Source organism: Carassius auratus, chromosome 7 (genome assembly GCF_003368295.1).
Source record: "Carassius auratus strain Wakin chromosome 7, ASM336829v1, whole genome shotgun sequence".
Lineage (NCBI taxonomy): Eukaryota > Metazoa > Chordata > Actinopteri > Cypriniformes > Cyprinidae > Carassius > Carassius auratus.
In genome coordinates this window covers 58,199-77,275 of record NC_039249.1, presented here as the reverse complement: position 1 = coordinate 77,275, position 19,077 = coordinate 58,199, and the positions used below count along the sequence as shown (strand labels likewise).

Genomic DNA, 19,077 nt, shown 5'->3' with positions numbered 1-19,077 from the left:
GTTGTTCTCCGCTCATCTACTTGTTTTCTACAGATAACTTTAGATCTTTATTGATGTATTGATTGAACTGACCCTTTGACCCCTAGTCATCTTCTGCTGAGTTATAGATCTGAAGTAGACTGAGCGGTCTCTTGTGTAATGTTTCTCTGTTGGTCTGACGGTGTTCCTGCGGTGAAGTGTGTGTGTGTTTTGACTCATTTCTTCTGTGTTGTTTTGTTGGCGACGTAAGTGCGTCATCCGGGTATGACCGCGCGCGTGCGCGTGCACATCAACATTCGAGGCGGGAGCGCGCGGAAAACAGCGTCGTTCTGGGTGTCGTTCGTTCTACCCTGCAGCGCGAAAACGCGTTAAACGCGACGGAGAAGAACCCGAGCCGCAGCGACGCGCGACATGGACGGTAAGTGGAGCGTTGTGGCGCCGCGCTACTCCTTTAAACGGCTGGAACGGCCTGTTTGTATCCGCGCGGGAGGGAAAGTCCCGCCGCCGAAGTTTTGCTCTTGGTTTCGGCGGACAACCGGGCGTTCCGTTCCGTTCCGCTGATCGCGACGCTGTCCGTTATGGCCTCACATTATGGCCTACAGGTGTGTGTGTGTGTGAGAGAGAGAGTGAGAGTGAGAGTGTGTGTTTGTTTGAGTGAGTGTGTGTAAGAGGGACAGATTTGTTAGTCTTCCTCAGATAAAGTCGAAGGCTGTGCTGGTTAATTCTGCTGGTTAGTGGTGTGATGGGTAGGTTAAGGGCCTGATGGGTCACAGCTGGTTAGGGTTAACTCATAGGGATTGGTTAGTAAACATCACCTCCTCACAAACTAAACCTGCTCCTTCACCAGCAGAGGATGATGGGATATTGAGTGTCTCCACACACACACACACACACACACACACACACACACACACACACACTGACTGGTTTACAGTATTTCTTTAAAACACAGATCCTGTCGTACAATGTAAAAGGGCAGTTGTGTTTGGTGTATAAAGACTGGGTTTGTGTTCATTGAAGCTGGTGTACCAATTTAGAATAATAGAATATACTTTGTTACATTTTTTTTTTTCTATTCACTATAGCACTGACCTGTTTACTGTATCAGAAATCTTTATCTTAATCTAATTATGTTAAGACTTTCTTTTATTTATTTATATTGTTATCTAGTCTCTATTTTTATATTTTTTTCATTAATTTATGTACATCACTTTTTTATGATTTAGATATAAAATCATCTGGGGATATTACTGCAGTTCTTCTGACCTTTACTCGATCTGACAGCAGAAGTGTTTGTAGAGTTACTCTGACAGAGACTGAAGATACGGAGGAGATTACGTCTGAAACAGCAACACTTGATCAGATTGATCCTTTACAGGCCTTCATGTATAATTTTGTGTCATAAGTGTCAATTTTTCGAAACTGAGATGTATCCATGATCTGAAGCTGAATAAATGATCTCTCTATTGATGTCTGGTTTGTTCGGAGGACAATATTTGTCTGAGATACAACTATTATAAATCCGTAATCTGAGGGAGCAGAAACATCTGAGTAACTCCAGCTCTTCAGCAGTGATTCGGGACCCTGAGATGATTCAGGCGTGATGTCATCGCCCTGCTCTCATTAACCCCTTCAGTCCCGGTGTCTGTGCTTGTTCTTCGTGAGGGTGAAGTGTGTCTGTGGTTGATGTTGAAAGCGTTGCAGAGTGTTTACTCTCAGAGTGTGAGATGTTAACTCGCTTCATCCAGCAGACGGGTTAGTCTTCATAACCAGGTTTAAGTAGGTCAGAGTGTGTTTGCCGTCTCCCGCCCTTTCTGGATTTTCCTCTTGGGCCGTCTCATGCTCATGATTGTCTTTGTGTAGAGTCTGATTCATGAATCTTATGAAAACACACTTAAAGAAACAGAAACTGCAGAATAATGGGAAAGGATGTTTTCTGTTGAGTGTGACAGTTTTGTCAAATGTTATTTGACATGATTCTGTCATCTACAAAAGGTCACTCCATCGGATTCGTAAGTGTGTTTCTTCATCTGGTTTGTAGAAATGTAGCACTGCATCAGTGTCTCATCAATGGATGCTCTGCAGTGAATGGGTGCCGTCAGAACGAGAGTCTGATGAAAACATCACAATAATCCACAGCACTCCAGTCCATCAGTGAACATCTGGAGAAGACAAAACCTGAAACACATCCAGCATTAAGATGATTTTAACTCAAACACATAGAGTCTATAATCATAATAACACTTCCTCCAGTGAAAAAGTGTTCTGGTCTGAATCAGGAGAGAAATCTGCACAGATCAAGCAGCGTTTAAACAGATCTAAACTAATCTGTGAGAGACAACAGCAGGTGCAATTTTTATTACTGTGATGTTTTTATCAGCTGTTTGGACTCTCATTCTGACGGCACCCATTCACTGCAGAGCATCCACTTACGAGACACTGATGCAGTGCTACATTTCTCCAAACCTGATGAAGAAACAAACTCATCCTGATCTCAGATGACCTGAGGATGAGCATGTTTACAGCTAATGTTCATTATTGGCTAAGCTATGAACCGTGTATGAAGGCCAGAAGAACTAATGGAATAATATTTGTACTGTTAAAAGCTGATTTTCTGCAGGAATCTTGTGTAGCGGTGTGGTGTATCCCGAGCTCATGGTGGAGTCTGGTGTAGGAGTGTGTTATGAGCTGATCTGTGATCTGTTGTTGTTTCAGGACTGTTTCAGCAGTGGGGAGCGTCCCTGGTGTCCCAAGGTACGAGAAGACACTACACCAGCACTGTCTTCAGGATCTAGTCTCTCACTCATTTACCTTCAGATCTGCCTCTGAACAGTCCACATGTGTGTTGTGATGATAACAGAGCAAGCTGTGCACGGCTCACTGCACTTTCAGAGACTCCAGAGACACGGTTATTCACCAGGGATGCCTTAAACTGATCACAGACCCTAAACAACTAACAAAGAGACTTAAACACATTTAAAACCCTACCACCAACACTAGCGCATGAGCTGTAGATTATTTGAGATGAACTCCCAAACACGCAGCATGCTGTACAGTAACTGTGTGTGTGTGTGTGTGTGTGTGTGTGTCTGAAGGCCATCCGTTCGTGGAGATCATCGAGCAGCCGAAAGCACGAGGGATGCGTTTCCGTTATAAGTGTGAGGGTCGATCGGCCGGCAGCATCCCTGGAGAGAAGAGCAACGACACCACGAAAACACACCCCGCCATCAAGGTCTGCTCCTCTCACACACGCACACACACACACACACACACACACTCAACACCCCGGGTCACATGACTCTGTGTGCTCTTCTCATAGGTGCACAACTACAGCGGCCCGCTGAGAGTCAGGATCTCACTGGTCACCAAGAACCAGCCGTACAAGCCACACCCACACGAGCTGGTGGGCAAAGACTGCAAACACGGATACTATGAGGCGGACCTACAGGAGCGCCGGATACACAGGTGTGTGTGTGAGAGAGAGTGTGTGTGTGTGTGAGAGAGAGAGAGAGAGAGAGAGATGGAGAGTGTGTGTGTGTGTGTGCGAGAGAGAGAGAGAGAGAGAGAGAGTGTGTGTGTGTGTGTGTGTGTGTGAGAGAGAGAGAGAGAGAGAGAGAGAGAAAGATGGAGAGTGTGTGTGTGTGTGTGTGTGTGTGATGAGCTGAGGGTTTCCCAGCAACCATTTTGGATGAAGAACCCAAATACAACACACACACGTGACAGTCGAGCACTATTGAGAGACGCATAACGTAGTTTTTAACTGCATGAGTCTGATCATTACTAGGTTTAAACTGATGTTGTGGAATTAGCAACAGAGGCTTTAGATGAGATGCAGAAGAAATAATTCAACTCACAACAGCATTTTAAGTACAAAAACTGGACAGATGCCTTGAGATATCTCATCTGATCAATGTCTTGTCTTATATGTGGAGTAATTGACTTCAGTCCAATGAGTTATTAGGAAATAATGCACACCTGAGGAGTTTGTTCACTAATGATTCGTTCGGAGTGTCTTGTGAAGCGATTCAACAGGTTGATTGTAAAGAATCGACTCATTCAGTCGCTCTTGTGTCTCAGAGCAGATGGTGATTTAGTTCAGAATAATGAAGAACAAATGCAGTGGAGTAGAAATCATGATCTCATGCATTGTCTGGAGTTTCCCCAAAATAAAGAAGTACAGTTACAGTAAAACACTCCTCCACTGCCAGGAACTGATTTAGATTCAGACTCTACTGAAACGATGCTCATGAGTGGATTGGAGGAGTAATCTTTGGTCAGTACTAAGTTTAGCGCTGGTCCTCAGAAACATCAGAGTCTGTCTCAGACCTGAGCGCTGCCTCTGCTTTCATCCGTCTGAGACGCTTCTCTCTCCTTCAGTTTCCAGAATCTGGGGATTCAGTGCGTGAAGAAGAAGGATGTGGGAGACGCAGTTTCCTGTCGCCTGCAGACACAGAACAACCCCTTTAATAGTAAGAACCACACACCACTGATGAAGAGCAGCCGTTGTGAAGGGATGGAGTGTGTGAGTAAGAGTGTGTGTGTGTGTGTGTGTGTGCAGTTCCTGAGCCCAAGATCTGGGAGGAGGAGTACGATCTGAACGCGGTGCGCCTGTGTGTCCAGGTGTCCATCACGCTGCCCAGTGGAGAGCTGTTTCCTCTGGAGCCCGTCGTGTCTCAGCCCATCTACGACAACCGTGAGTCTGACCGCTAGCACGCTGAGCTAGACTGACCGCTAGCAGACCCGATCTGACCGCTAGCACGCTGAGCCCGACTGACCACTAGCTGACCCGATCTGACCGCTAGCGGACCCGATCTGAGCGCTAGCACGCTGAGCCCGACTGACCGCTAGCTGACCCGATCTGAGCGCTAGCACGCCGAGCCTGGCTGACCGCTAGCTGACCCGATCTGAGCGCTTGCACGCCGAGCCCGACTGACCGCTAGCGGACCCGATCTGAGCGCTAGCACGCCGAGCCCGACTGACCGCTAGCGGACCCGATCTGAGCGCTAGCACGCCGAGCCTGGCTGACCGCTAGCTGACCCGATCTGAGCGCTAGCACGCCGAGCCTGACATACTACATAATACTACATAATACATACATAATACTGACTGACCGCTAGCTGACCCGATCTGAGCGCTAGCACGCCGAGCCTGACTGACCGCTAGCTGACCCGATCTGAGCGCTTGCACGCCGAGCCCGACTGACCGCTAGCGGACCCGATCTGAGCGCTAGCACGCCGAGCCCGACTGACCGCTAGCTGACCCGATCTGACCGCTAGCACGCCGAGCCTGACTGACTGCTAGCTGACCCGATCTGAGCGCTAGCACGCCGAGCCTGACTGACCGCTAGCTGACCCGATCTGACCGCTAGAACGCTGAGCATGACTGACCGCTAGCGGACCCGATCTGACCGCTAGCACGCTGACCCTGACCGACCGCTAGCTGACCTGATCTGAGCGCTAGCACGCTGAGCCTGACCGCTCTGACCTCTCTCTCTCCTCAGGCGCTCCCAACACGGCCGAGCTCAAGATCTGTCGGGTCAACAGGAACTCTGGCAGCTGCCGAGGAGGAGACGAGATCTTCCTGCTGTGTGATAAAGTGCAGAAGGGTGCGCAGAACACACACAAACCACACGAGCATCACTGACACACTGTTATAGCTTTATTAACTCTTTCCCTGCCAAACACACAATATCCCAGGTGTCTGTGTTTTCACTGTTATACGCTAGGGGGCACTATCACACATCTCCTCAAGTAGTCTAGAGTCACTCGATCAAAAACACAGAAACTAGCACCTCATGTGTAAGTGTGTGCATATTAAAAATAATGTGATTATCAACACTAACCGCATATATATGAAACCTGCCTGATGTTTTGGCCGAACTGATGGAAGCCATCTACTGCAGCTTTGCTTTGATGTTACTGGATATGATACAGATGTAGTGTTTAATATAAATGCAGTTTTTTCAGCTTTTTGCTCAAAATGGTGTGTTTTTTTTGTGATACCTACCTACATTCAAGCATTGATTAAAAAAACAAAAAAAAACAATGCTTGAAGCTGGACTAAAACTTTTAGATTTTGTGTGAGGGTCTAATCTTTATTTTGATGTATTGCATGATCAGATAATCATAAAACAGAAGGCCATGAAATTAAGAGAAAATGATTTAAAAAAAAACGCTGGCCACATTTTTTCAAAAACACTGGCGGGGAAAGAGTTAATATCTTTCATTTTTACGTTTTGATGGGGGGGGGGTCATTTTTATTAGTTCCCTGATACATTTTTGTACAAAATCTATTACATTTTTATAAAAATGAGATTGATGCCTTGGCAACTAGACGAAATAAAGTAAGTGTATTTTGTATTTTAATTTTAATTGTAAAATTAAATAAGTTATTTATTTTTTTATTATATTTAAAATTTATTTAAACAAACTATAAAATAACAAATAACAAAAAATAAGTTTAAATAAAATACTTTTCTTGCTTTTTAGTAAAATAAAAAATAAAATGGAGTTTTTTTTCAGTAATATATCTGACCGACATGTTTAAATGAGGCTAATTTACATGAGAACCCAAATCATGTAAAGATATTTTATAGTCTAGATCTTGAATTAAGTTAAGTTTTTTGTTAATGTTTAAGAGTAATGTTTTTGAGTGTTTGTGAGTAATGTTTTTGAGAGTGATTGAGAGTAATGTTTTTGTGAGTAATATGTTTTTGAATGTTTAAGAGTAATATCTTTTGAGTGTGTTTTCGATAGTAATATGTTTTGAGTGTGTGTTTTGAGGGAGCGTTTGAGAGTAATATGTTTTGAGGGAGCGTTTGACAGTAATGTTTTGAGTGTATAATATGTTTTGAGTGTGTGTTTGAGAGTAATATGTTTTGAGTGTGTGTTTGAGAGTAATATGTTTTGAGTGTGTGTTTGAGAGTAATATGTTTTGAGTGTGTGTTTGAGAGTAATATGTTTTGAGTGTGTGTTTGAGAGTTATATGTTTTGAGGGAGCGTTTGAGGGTAATATGTTTTGAGTGTATAATATGTTTTGAGTGTGTGTTTGAGAGTAATGTGTTGTTGAGTGTGTGTTTGAGAGTAATGTGTTGTTGAGTGTGTGTTTGAGAGTAATGTGTTGAGTGTGTGTTTGAGAGTAATGTGTTTTGAGGGAGCGTTTGAGAGTAATGTGTTGTTGAGTGTGTGTTTGAGAGTAATAGTTTTTGAGGGAGCGTTTGAGAGTAATGTGTTGTTGAGTGTGTGTTTGAGAGTAATGTGTTGTTGAGTATGTGTTTGAGAGTAATATGTTTTGAGGGAGCGTTTGAGAGTAATATGTTTTGAGGGAGCGTTTGAGAGTAATATGTTTTGAGGGAGCGTTTGAGAGTAATGTGTTGTTGAGTATGTGTTTGAGAGTAATGTGTTGTTGAGTGTGTGTTTGAGAGTAATGTGTTGTTGAGTGTGTGTTTGAGAGTAATATGTTTTGAGGGAGCGTTTGAGAGTAATGTGTTGTTGAGCGTGTGTTTGAGAGTAATGTGTTGTTGAGTGTGTGTTTGAGAGTAATGTGTTGTTGAGTGTGTGTTTGAGAGTAATATGTTTTGAGGGAGCGTTTGAGAGTAATGTGTTGTTGAGTATGTGTTTGAGAGTAATGTGTTGTTGAGTATGTGTTTGAGAGTAATATGTTTTGAGGGAGCGTTTGAGAGTAATATGTCTTGAGGGAGCGTTTGAGAGTAATGTGTTGTTGAGCATGTGTTTGAGAGTAATGTGTTGTTGAGTGTGTGTTTGAGAGTAATATGTTTGAGAGTGTTGTGTGTTTGAGTGTAATGTGTTGTTGAGTGTGTGTTTGAGAGTAATGTGTTGTTGAGTGTGCGTTTGAGAGTAATATGTTTGAGAGTGTTGTGTGTTTGAGTGTAATGTGTTGTTGAGTGTGTGTTTGAGAGTAATGTGTTGTTGAGTGTGTGTTTGAGAGTAATGTGTTGTTGAGTGTGTGTTTGAGAGTAATGTGTTGTTGAGTGTGTGTTTGAGAGTAATGTGTTGTTGAGTGTGTGTTTGAGAGTAATGTGTTGTTGAGTGTGCGTTTGAGAGTAATATGTTTGAGAGTGTTGTGTGTTTGAGAGTAATGTGTTGTTGAGTGTGTGTTTGAGAGTAATATGTTTTGAGGGAGCGTTTGAGAGTAATGTGTTGTTGAGTATGTGTTTGAGAGTAATGTGTTGTTGAGTGTGCGTTTGAGAGTAATATGTTTGAGAGTGTTGTGTGTTTGAGAGTAATGTGTTGTTGAGTGTGTGTTTGAGAGTAATGTGTTGTTGAGTGTGCGTTTGAGAGTAATATGTTTTGAGGGAGCGTTTGAGAGTAATGTGTTGTTGAGTAAGTGTTTGAGAGTAATATGTTTGAGAGTGTTGTGTGTTTGTGAGTAATGTGTTGTTGTGGCGGTGTGCTGTAGAGGACATCGAGGTGCGGTTCTTCCAGGACTCGTGGGAGAGCAAGGGCTCGTTCTCTCAGGCTGATGTTCACCGGCAGGTTGCTATTGTCTTCCGCACGCCTCCGTACCGTGACCCGAACCTGACGGAGCCGGTGCGTGTGAAGATGCAGCTGCGCAGACCGTCTGACCGAGAGGTCAGCGAGGCCGTGGACTTCCAGTACCTGCCGGCCGACCCCGGTGAGAGCCCTGCTCACACACACCTATGTGTATATTAGTTCTTATTGTAAAATAACAAGCATAAAATAATGACAAGGATTTTTTCTCTACCCACTTTAGAGTTAATAATCCACCATTCTTAGTTATGTTGTGTTATCTTGAAAGGCTTTGTCTTTACTCCAGGGAAATGAGTCTGGCTGTAATGCTCAGACAAAGTGCAAAATAGTAACCCAACATCACAAAGAATGGTGATTATAATGTGTGTGTGTGTGTGTGTGTGTGTGTGTGTGTGTGTGAACAGATGAGCACAGACTGATGGAGAAGCGCAAGAGAACCGAAGGGATGCTGCAGAACCTCAAACTGAGCAGCATCATCACAGGTGTGTGTGTGTGTGTGTCATCATCACAGGTGTGTGTGTGTGTGTCATCATCACAGGTGTGTGTGTGTCAGTGTAGTGTGTATTGCTCTGTGTAATAATCTGTGTGTGTGTGTGTGTCAGTGTAGTGTGTATTGCTCTGTGTAATAATCAGTGTGTGTGTGTGTTTTAAGGATCCTCTGTGCCCGCAGACAGACGGCCGTTCAGTACAGCGAAGCGAACACTAGGCCTCTCTAAACCCCCAGCAGCCAGCGGTCTCTCAGCAGGTGACCAGATCTGACCCGACTCATGTGGAGGAGTGGGAGTTACTGGAGTAGTTACAAATGAGAGTGTGCTGAAAATATCCTCAGGTCATCAGAGATCAGGATGAGTTTGTGTCTTCATCAGGTTTGGAGAAATTTAGCACTGCATCAGTGTCTCATCAATGGATGCTCTGCAGTGAATGGGTGCCGTCAGAAAGAGAGTCCAAACAGCTGATGATGTTTTTAACTCAAACACATCTATAAGTCTATAGTCCATAATAACTCTTCCTCCAGTGAAAAGAGCATCTCCTGTCTCTCACACTAGTTTAGATCTGTTTAAACGCTGCTTGATCTGTGCAGATTTCTCTCCTGATTCAGACCAGAACACTTTTTCACTGGAGGAAGTGTTATTATGGATTGCTTTATTTCTCCAAATCTGATGAAAACACACACTCATCCTGATCTTGGACAGCCTGAGGACGAGGATCTGTAGTTTTTGTGGTGAACTAATCATTTAAAGGGGTCATATGACTGCGCTAAAAAGAACATTATTTGTTGTAATGTAATGTGTTCATGTGGTTTAAGGAAAAAAAACACATTATTTTCCACATACTGAACATTATTGTTTCTCCACTAAGCCCCGCCTTCTGAAACGTGTTGATTTTTACAAAGCTCATCGTTCTGATGAGTGAAGTGTGCTCTGATTGGTCAGCTGTCCAGTGCGTTGTGATTGGCTGAATACCTCAAGCATGTGACAGAAATGTTACGCCCCTCACCGTACTGTGCTGTGTCCCAGAGCAATGAGACAAAACCAATAATGTGTAGCATCCAGTGGAGACATAATTACTGATTATAATGACTTTTACTGTGTTTTTACACGTTGGGATCACGCTGCGTAAACACAAAACCATGTCTGCATTTGTGATCAAAACAACAAACAAGCTCTTCTCTACACTGCTCAAAACTCACGTTTGAATCATCAGAGACACATTCTTTAAATCTGAAACATACTAACAGACTGTGAGTCAGAAGACCACACTGTTCTTGTGAAGTTGTTATTGCCTCACTCTATAGAAACAGAGACTGACAATGAAGACTACTCTCACAGGAAACAGTCCTCATGTGCTGCACTCATCTGATTATTAGGGTTGAACTGTTCTGGAACAGTGTTGAAATACAACTTAACCACTGATTTCTAGTCCTGTCCTCTTTTGGAAAACCAAACAAAGTAGTGTTGCTTTCACAACAAAACACACATCTCCACAACATGACACCGGTGGGAACAGAGAGAATACAAGTTACTCCTCCTTTCTTCTTTCCCACACAGTGATGTAGAGATGTGGGGTGTGTGTAAACCAGGTGTTTCAGGGGTGCGTGCATGAGTCTTAACTTTGATAAAGAATATCTCTCTGGATTTGAGACTTTACAGATCTTCTTCATGCACCAAGAGAGAAAGAAAAACTTGATATCGCATCATATGACCCCTTTAACATTGTTTTTATTCTGTAAAGCTGTTTGTGAAAAGCACTATACTAATGAACTGACTTAAGTCATAGAGCTGGGTTATATTCAACAGCATTTGTGACATAAACAGTAAAACAGTGAAATATTCTTTATATATAAATCATCTGTTTTCTGTGTGAATCTGTGTTAAAGTGTAATGTATTTCTGTGATGCTCCGCTGTATTTTCAGCATCATTCCTCCAGTCTTCAGTGTCACATGATCTTCAGAAATCAGAATAATATAATGATTTACTGCTCATGAAACATTTCTGATTATTATCAGTGTTGAACACAGTTAATAGTACCGGTGCAGTGTGTAAAGCATGTGTGTGTGTGTGTGTTTCAGCGGCGTCTGCAGGTGTGTCGGTGAACTCCTCGTTCTTCTCTCCTGCTCCTGGTCAGCTGTTCACTCAGAGTTCACTCAAACCGGATCCGTCGAGCTCCGGTGACTCGTGGAAGTTCCTGCAGAGTCTGACGGTGGACTCCCAGCCCGCGCCTGCAGTGTTCCCGAACCAGAGCGTCCCGCAGGACTTCCCCACGGTCAACCTGTCTGACCTGCAGGACTTCCCCCTGAGCAGCTTCGTCCCGGCCGAGCCCCCAAACGCTCCGAGCACCGCTCCCCAGGACGCCTTCAGCGACGAGCTAACAGACTTCTCCAGCTTCTCCGAGGTGGACTTCCAGGCGCTGCTGGGCGAGGCCAGGGCTGTGGACGACCCCCCGGGGGGCAGCGGCTCCACCTGGATGTCCATCCCTCCCAGCATCGCCAGCCTGATCCACAGCGAGGGCCTGCAGGAGAACACCCCCCACACAGTCCTGGACGACCTGGAGGTGCTCAGCTCCATCGATGATGACCGCTTCATGTCCATCCTGTCCAGCTCAAACCAGGTGGGCTTCCTGTCCGGACACCCCAGCTAGAGCAGCTCCTGTTCCTGATGACTGACCGCTGTGTGCCTTACTGAGCCCCTCGGCCAATCACTGCGCAGCATCCACCGCCTCGCCGACCCATGAGCGCTCAGAACACTGACCACTGCAAACTGTAGACACTTTTAAAGGAGCATCGCACCATTTCTGTCTTTATTTAAACTGTAAACATGTGTTTTGAAGCCAGTTACGTTTTTATTTGATAATTCATCTTTTAAAGTGTAATCAACTGGAGAGATAAACATTAACAGTTTAGTTATTCTATTAAAAAGTAAAGGTTTTATGCCGTTGTTCGCTGGCCAACATAAACACAAGAGATTCTCTACAGAACAAAATCAAAGATTTCATAGTGATCTGTGCGAAATGGTAATACATTATTAGAAACAAACACTTAAGTAAGCCATTAAAATGGACTCGAGTAAATTTGGGACTGAGAAGAACTGATTTTAAAATAAATCGTTTATTAGATTTCAAAGAAACAGACGTGCTTTTTAAGCACTATTTTATTATTACTTGAGTGTAATTTAAACTAAGATGGAATTAAAATCATAAAATTGAAAGGACATGGCCCAACTTCGACTTTATTAAACGGTTTTCGGTAGATTAGATGAGCTCTGTGGTGACTAATGTTTTATTCACCATTGGATCCAGAAATCTGATGAATCTGCAGGATGAGCCCTAGATCACAGCGAGCACTAGTAAGGGGTCATGTTTATCTAGTGTGCAGTGAGATGAAGGCGCTCAGTGCTGTGTTTAGTTGTGCTGGTCTTCTGTTACACATCAGTTACTCTGAGGACCTCTGCTATCCCCGTCTGATCTGATCTGAGCGGAGGACCTCGAGGAGAGACTGAGGCGTTGTGTGGTTACTGCAGTTAAACCTCTTCTTTTGAGTGTTTGTACAAATCAAATATGCTTTTGTACTATTATTTGAGCTGTAATAAATGTATTTACATCTCACGATTCAGACTCCTCTCATTATTCTGAGCTTCTATCTCCGATGCGATGCAGATCAGCTGAAGGACATCACTGGATCCTCTTCAGATCAGAGATCTGTGCACGATGCAGTGAACACTGGACTGCTCTATACTCTAACACCAGACCGGGACTTGTGTGAGGATCATACACAACTGCCTATTGTAATATACCTGCACATACAATTGTATATTGTTATTCCTCACTTGTATTTTGTATTCTTTTATGTTTTTTTTTTTTTTTTCCGCAGTCATTATGTTTCACTGTGGAGCTTCTGTCACGAAAACAGACTCCTCTTAAGTGTAAACACCTGGCAATAAAGCTCATTCTGATTATTTTTTACCTTCTCGTCACAATCACAAAATTTTCATCTAAAAATGTTTTTTTACTTTTTTTTTTCTTCTAATTGAATTTAAGGAAGGAAGGAATTTATATTTCACCATTTGGACTTTCTTGCAACTGTGAGTTTATCTCTGAATTCAGACTGATTTCTCATGCTAATTCTCACACTTCAGATTCTGAATTTGATTTCTGAGTACTGACTGGATCTCATGTGATTCTGTGTTTTGTGTCCGTCGCATGATAATAAGATAACGGAGACATTTTCTCTCACAATTCTGACGGTTTTCTTGTCGTTCTGCTTAAAAGCAGCCTTTTCTTCTCAGAACTGCGAATATAACCCCCCCCCCCTCTCTCTCTCTCTCTCTCTCTCTCTCTGAGTTTATATCATCAGCTCTTCAGTTCAGCACAGACCCAAGAACCGTTCTGTTAATGTTCCCTGTCGTATTAAAAGCGCTAAAGTCTCTTTTTTTTATTATTCAGTATTAACAATACAATGCAACAACATCTGTTTATGCCAAGGTTGATGCACAAAATACACTACTAAAACAGACAAACAATAAGCACAAAATAAAATAAAAATAAAACGAGACCAAATTACATAAAAGGATGCAAATTAAACATATTTAGAGAGTCTATATTATATTATATTTATATTTAGAGATCGGTCTTAATAGCCTTTCTATTTTTAAGACCTTGCTAAAGTCTCACTGTTGTGTTTGTGTTTTTTTAGCAAAACTCTGCGGCTCCCACCCACTTCCGCCTTAACACTTCCGGTTTCCGGCTCTTTTTCTTCTTCTACCACTTCTCGGTTGTTAATGTTGGTTCATTACCGCCACCTCCCGTGATGGAGTGTGTTTAAGGGAAATAAAAACAACAACAACAATAATAATAATAATACATATTTTTCATCTATGTCTAAGTTTTATAATAAAACTGTGTTTTATTGTAAGTTTTTTGGGTGTCCGACTTTGTAACATTATTTAAACACCCGGAAGCACATTAATCACCGTAAAGCAGCGAGAACTCGCGCAGGTGGAAATCCCGCAAAGATCCACCGTAAACTGCCGATAAAGTCTCAGAAACGCCCGGACGGTGATCGGTGATGGCGCTTTAATGGTTTGAGCGACGGAGCTGCGGGAATCAGCGAGCTGAGCTTCATCTTCATCAGTTTGACCGCAGACTGCGACGGAACCGAGCCTGAGCCGCGTGTGTGTTCGACATGCCGAGCAAGAAGAAGAAATACAACGCCAGATTCCCTCCGGTGAGACTGACACACACACACACACACGAGCTTCTGGTGAACACGATGAGCTTTAGATCAGCAAACACGGGAGAAACGCACTCGGTTACCGTTAATGTTATTCAGCTAGCCGCTAGCGCGCTAACTCCCGTGTGTCTGCGATAAATCCGCTTTAATCGAGCCCAGTGTGACTCTAGTCAGTCGTGAGGGAGTGTAGTCGATCATATTTACTCGATAAGAGTCTTTTAGTGAGGGCTACTGTAAAGCTCTGGGGTTAGCATACACGCTAGTAACCTCTCTCTCTCTCTCTCTCTCTCTCTCTCTCTGTTGATCAGTGTGATGTGTGTAGCTGGATCAGTGAGATCAGACCATCTTCAGCTGATCTGTTCAGAGTGTGTTTGTGTCAGACATGTGCTCGTGTTGACATCACACACACACACACACACACACACACACACACATCACGCCTGACTGATCTCTGCTCCTCTTTCACTCTCACACACAGATCAAGCTCCAGAGACTGAATGACTGCACAGTCTTTGTGTTTGGTTTTGCAGGCCAGGATCAAGAAGATCATGCAGACGGATGAAGAAATCGGAAAAGTCGCCGCAGCAGTTCCTGTCATCATCTGTATCCTTCGATTCTCACGCTTTATCTTGGGTTTTTTGGGGCTATTTTGCTGGAGGAGACAAAAGCTGAAAAATATCCAGCATTAAGATGTTTTATCTCAAACACACAGAGTCTATAATCATAATAACACTTCCTCCAGTGAAGAAGTGCATCTGCTGTTGTCTCTCACATCAGAATCCAGACACTTATTTGTTCAGAGCTGTTTTGGCTTGTGAAAGGTGCTTGATCTGTGCAGATTTCAGAGCAGTAAAGCGTCTGTCCGCTGCATGCGTGTGTGTGTGTGTGTGTGTGCTCAGTGTCTGCTCTTTCCTTGACTGTTGTCTGAGCTCGTGCTCTGGAGCTCTTCCTGGAGTCTCTGCTGACCAAAGCGTGTCACGTCACACAGTCACGCAACGCCAAGACCATGACCACCTCACACCTGTGAGTCTCAGCCATCACCTGTGTGTCGTTCCAGCTGCTCTCGGGCCCAGTCCCTCATGTGTGTGTGTGTGTGTGTGTGTGTGTGTGTGTGTGTGTGCAGGAAGCAGTGCATCGAGCTGGAGCAGCAGTTTGACTTCCTGAAGGATCTGGTGGCGGCGGTTCCTGACATGCAGGGCGAGGGAGAGGAGAACCACACGGAGGGAGAGAAGATCCCACGCAGGTCAGGAGAGTGTGTGTGTGTGTGTGTGTGTGTGTGCGTGCGCGTTTGGAAGAGTGCAAGAGAGTGCTTGTGTAAGAGTGCACATGTGAGAGTGTATGTGCGTGAGGGTGCAAGAGTGAGCGAGTGTGTGTGTGTGTGTGTGTGTGTGGGGTTTCACAGGTCAAGTGTGTGCGTAAGAGTGTGCATGTGAGAGTGCAAGAGTGTGTGTGTGTGTTAGAGAGTGCATGAGTGTGAGTGTATGTGTGTGAGTGCAAGAGTGCGCATTTGAGAATGTGTGTGTGTGTATATGAGTGAGGGTGTGAGAGAGCGAGAGAGTGTGTGTGTGTGTTTGGATGAATTCACAGATGAAGTGTGTGTGTGTGTGTGTGTGTGTGTGTGTTCCAGAGGTCGTAAGCCCGGCTCAGGTCGTAAGAACGGAGGCACTGGAGCCAAAGGCAAAGACAAGAAACTCTCAGGCACCGAATCCGAGCAAGAGGTAAATGAGAGCTGTCCGCTGTGTGAGAGTCTATCCCACAATGCAATGCCTTCTTTACCCATGTACAGAACTGGATTAAAGATGCATCGTCTCCAAGACACTTCTAGAAACCTTCCTGTAAAGCTCAGTACTGTCAGAAGTTTTAGGCCCTTGTGTCCTTGGTGTTAAAGCAGCTTTCTCCTCGGTGCACTTGAGCAGATCTTCTCAGGAGGTTTCTCGAAGCGTCTGGGAGACACAGTTCCTCTGATTGAGTCTGTCTCAGTGTGTTCAGGTTCTTCATGTGACTCCAGACAGACTGATGAGGATCAGATCACACACACTCACTGCATGATTAGAGTTAACTGAGATTCACTCCTCACACACTACAGCAGAAGATACACACGACTGACTCTGAACCAGTTCTAGCAGCTGATTACACTAGTGTTCTGTGATTTTGGCCACCTCTGTATGTCAGATCATGTGAAACATGTTATTATTGGTGAACGTCCAGCTCAGTGAGAGTGGTGTGTTCTGTGGTGTGTTCAGGATGATTCAGAGGACAGTGAGACGGACGGAGAGGAGGACGAGGACACGTCTCAAACCAGCACAAACACACAGCCGGCAGTGTTCTTCCACAGGTACAGCTCTCTCTCTCTGTGTCTCTCTGTGTCTCTCTCTCTCTCTCTGTGTCTCTCTCTCTCTCTCTCTCTGTGTCTCTCTCTCTCTCTCTCTCCTCTCTCTCTCTCTCTGTGCTTCAGTGCTATCAAAAACATATATTTAAAGTGCCCCTGTTATGGGTAATGAGAGATTCATATTTTGGTTTTGGTCCACAACAAGTTAACATGCATGCAAGATCAAAAAACACTTTTATTGTCTTAAAATATGCATTTATTTTTACATTTGCATTTATTTTAAATAACTTCTTTGCTCAGTGACTCCCACATGATTCTTACGATTCATCTGTGTGACGCTAAACTGCTGTGATTGGTCTGATTTCTCCAGTCGCTAATGTTTCAGTTTGACGTCTGCTAAAGATTGGTTTTAAAAGCTCGTTTACATGACTCGGAGTCGACTCTGTTTTGAGAGAAAACTTCATACACTTTCAGGTTTCACACTGTGCAGGACGTCTTCATTCACTCGGAGCTGTAGCACACGGGACATCTTCACAAAACCATAACAGGGGCACTCTAAAGACTTGTGTTAGACACACATTAATCAAACGGTCATGTCTCCCTCTCTCTCTGTGTGTGTGTGTGTATGTCTCTCTCTCTCTCTCTCCGTGTGTGTGTCCAGCGCGGCGCCGGGGTCTCCGCAGGCGTCTCTGATGACTTCTGTCCCTCTCCCGCTCCAGACGCAGGACGAAGACGAGGAGGACTACGACTCCTAGCTGCTCTTCTCACACACACATCCTCCATCACACACCTCTTAGGTTTTTTAATCTTATTTTATTGAGGCTGTTTTATTGAGTCGGCCTGTCTTTCCTCCTCTTTTTCTTTGGATGAACGGCCCAGAAGCGAGTCCCGTGTGTCTTTGGTTGTCCTCCGTCTTCGGTCCTGTTTTAAGAGCATATCACTCGAGATGTTTTGGTTGGTTTTAGCAGCGGATGCTCCTTGAGTTTTTGTGTTGGAAGGGAAATACAGAGCGGACAGTTCTGTTCTTTTGCTTTTGTGACTTCTGTTTCTGGTTTTTGTCCTTTTTAAGCTAGTTTTACGATTAAAGCTTGTGTCTTGCAGCGATGAAACTGTCCAGCGGCGCTTTCATGCAGTTTTAACTGGTTCTGTTCCAGGTTGTTCATCGGATGTTGGTTTGGTTTGAGAGCACTCTCGGTTCATTTCCCCGTCGATGCACATTTGTCTCTGATTTCCCCTTTGTTTTATATCTTTTAGTCTCTTAATGTTTGTGACGCTGGAGAGAGTCTCGTGACTTCTCTCGTCTGTTCGCTTTTAACCTTCTCTTGATTTTGTATGAGTGAAATAAACTTTGAGGTTTGAGTAATGAGCTCTTCTTTCCTCATGATTTTATCACAGTTTAATAACACGAGGAACTACACCATACACCACATCTCAGTCAGCTCAATAACATCTAGAAACACATCGCTGCTGTCCAGATTAAATAAACAACTAACATTGGAAAAATAGACATTTATTTAAAAAAAACTAAAGCTAATAAAATTACTAAAAACTTAACTGAAATGAAGTTTTAAAATGTATTTCATAATATAAGCAAAAATTAATATCTCGATGGTAAAACAAAAGAAGTATTAAATACATATATTTGCATTAGTTTGTTTTCCATGTTCAAATGATGAATTTGACTTAAAGCACTAATTAAAGTACTTTTTCTTATTATTAATCATTATCCCTGATGATGATTCTCATCTGATTTATAAGGTTGCTTTATATTTGGCGCCAGATGAACTAAACGGAATGTTTACTGTCGACGCACCACGTAAACACTGACGCAACATCTCATTTACATATCGAGCAGCGCAGCCAATCAGCGGATCGTGTGTTCTGTCGTTCCAATAATAATAATAATAGCGTAAACACAACCGCGGTGCATGATTCATTTATACTCCTCACATGAAGAAGTTTGGATCTGAACGGGAAACAACTACAAATGTTTTTTTTTTTTTTTTTTCAATCGCTCACTGTTCTCTGGTCTGGTTACACACACACACACACACACACACAACCGAAAACGGAGAAAATAATTAAGTACGGTTGTCTACTAAATAATTATATATAACAATTAAAGTAGAAACAGGAACTCCTCCAAAAGAAAAATCGTCTGTGATTCTCAGAGGAAATGCGGCTTGATAAACAGCCTTTTCACACTCAAATAAATAAATAAATAAATGCTTAAATGTCTAACCCAACCTTGGGTAGTTTTATTTAATTTAACTCCACTATTGTTTCTAAATTACTGTATGACTAGCTTTAAAATAACCCAAAATGGGTGATAAATTAAACATCAGATGCATAATTACTAGAGGCATCAGGAGTGATCAAAGATGGACATTTATTAATGAACAACCACATCTTATTAATACATGTTTATTTACATAATATATTCATACATGTTCATTTCCAACGTTTGGGTTCATTTTAAGCAAGATATATAGTCATAGTTAATTATATTAATTTATTTTTTTTATTATAGTCA

The 19,077-nt window shown here is 43.2% G+C and overlaps 2 protein-coding genes across 3 annotated transcripts; both read left to right on the top strand.

Annotated features, from left to right (window-relative positions):
• The first annotated feature begins 252 nt into the window (after positions 1–252).
• Positions 253–12,594, top strand: LOC113105396 (transcription factor p65-like). The gene is made up of 11 exons (XM_026266434.1): positions 253–397; positions 2,695–2,733; positions 3,075–3,211; positions 3,299–3,444; positions 4,357–4,448; positions 4,538–4,672; positions 5,480–5,584; positions 8,398–8,613; positions 8,894–8,971; positions 9,142–9,234; positions 11,060–12,594. Exons 1-11 carry the CDS (start codon positions 391–393, stop codon positions 11,626–11,628), a joined length of 1,617 nt encoding a protein of 538 aa, XP_026122219.1. The 5' UTR covers positions 253–390; the 3' UTR covers positions 11,629–12,594.
• Positions 12,595–13,948: 1,354 nt separating this feature from the next.
• drap1 (DR1-associated protein 1 (negative cofactor 2 alpha)) lies at positions 13,949–17,910 on the top strand. Of its 2 annotated transcripts, none has more exons than XM_026266433.1 (7): positions 13,949–14,209; positions 14,694–14,818; positions 15,145–15,238; positions 15,339–15,458; positions 15,843–15,933; positions 16,459–16,550; positions 17,206–17,910. In XM_026266433.1, the coding sequence occupies exons 2-7, from the start codon at positions 14,713–14,715 to the stop codon at positions 17,297–17,299; spliced, it is 597 nt and encodes a 198-aa protein (XP_026122218.1). In that variant the 5' UTR covers positions 13,949–14,209; positions 14,694–14,712; the 3' UTR covers positions 17,300–17,910. The 2 variants fall into 2 exon arrangements, with proteins under 2 accessions (XP_026122218.1, XP_026122217.1); XM_026266432.1 differs by having other exon boundaries at positions 13,951–14,209; positions 14,746–14,818.
• Positions 17,911–19,077: the final 1,167 nt, after the last annotated feature.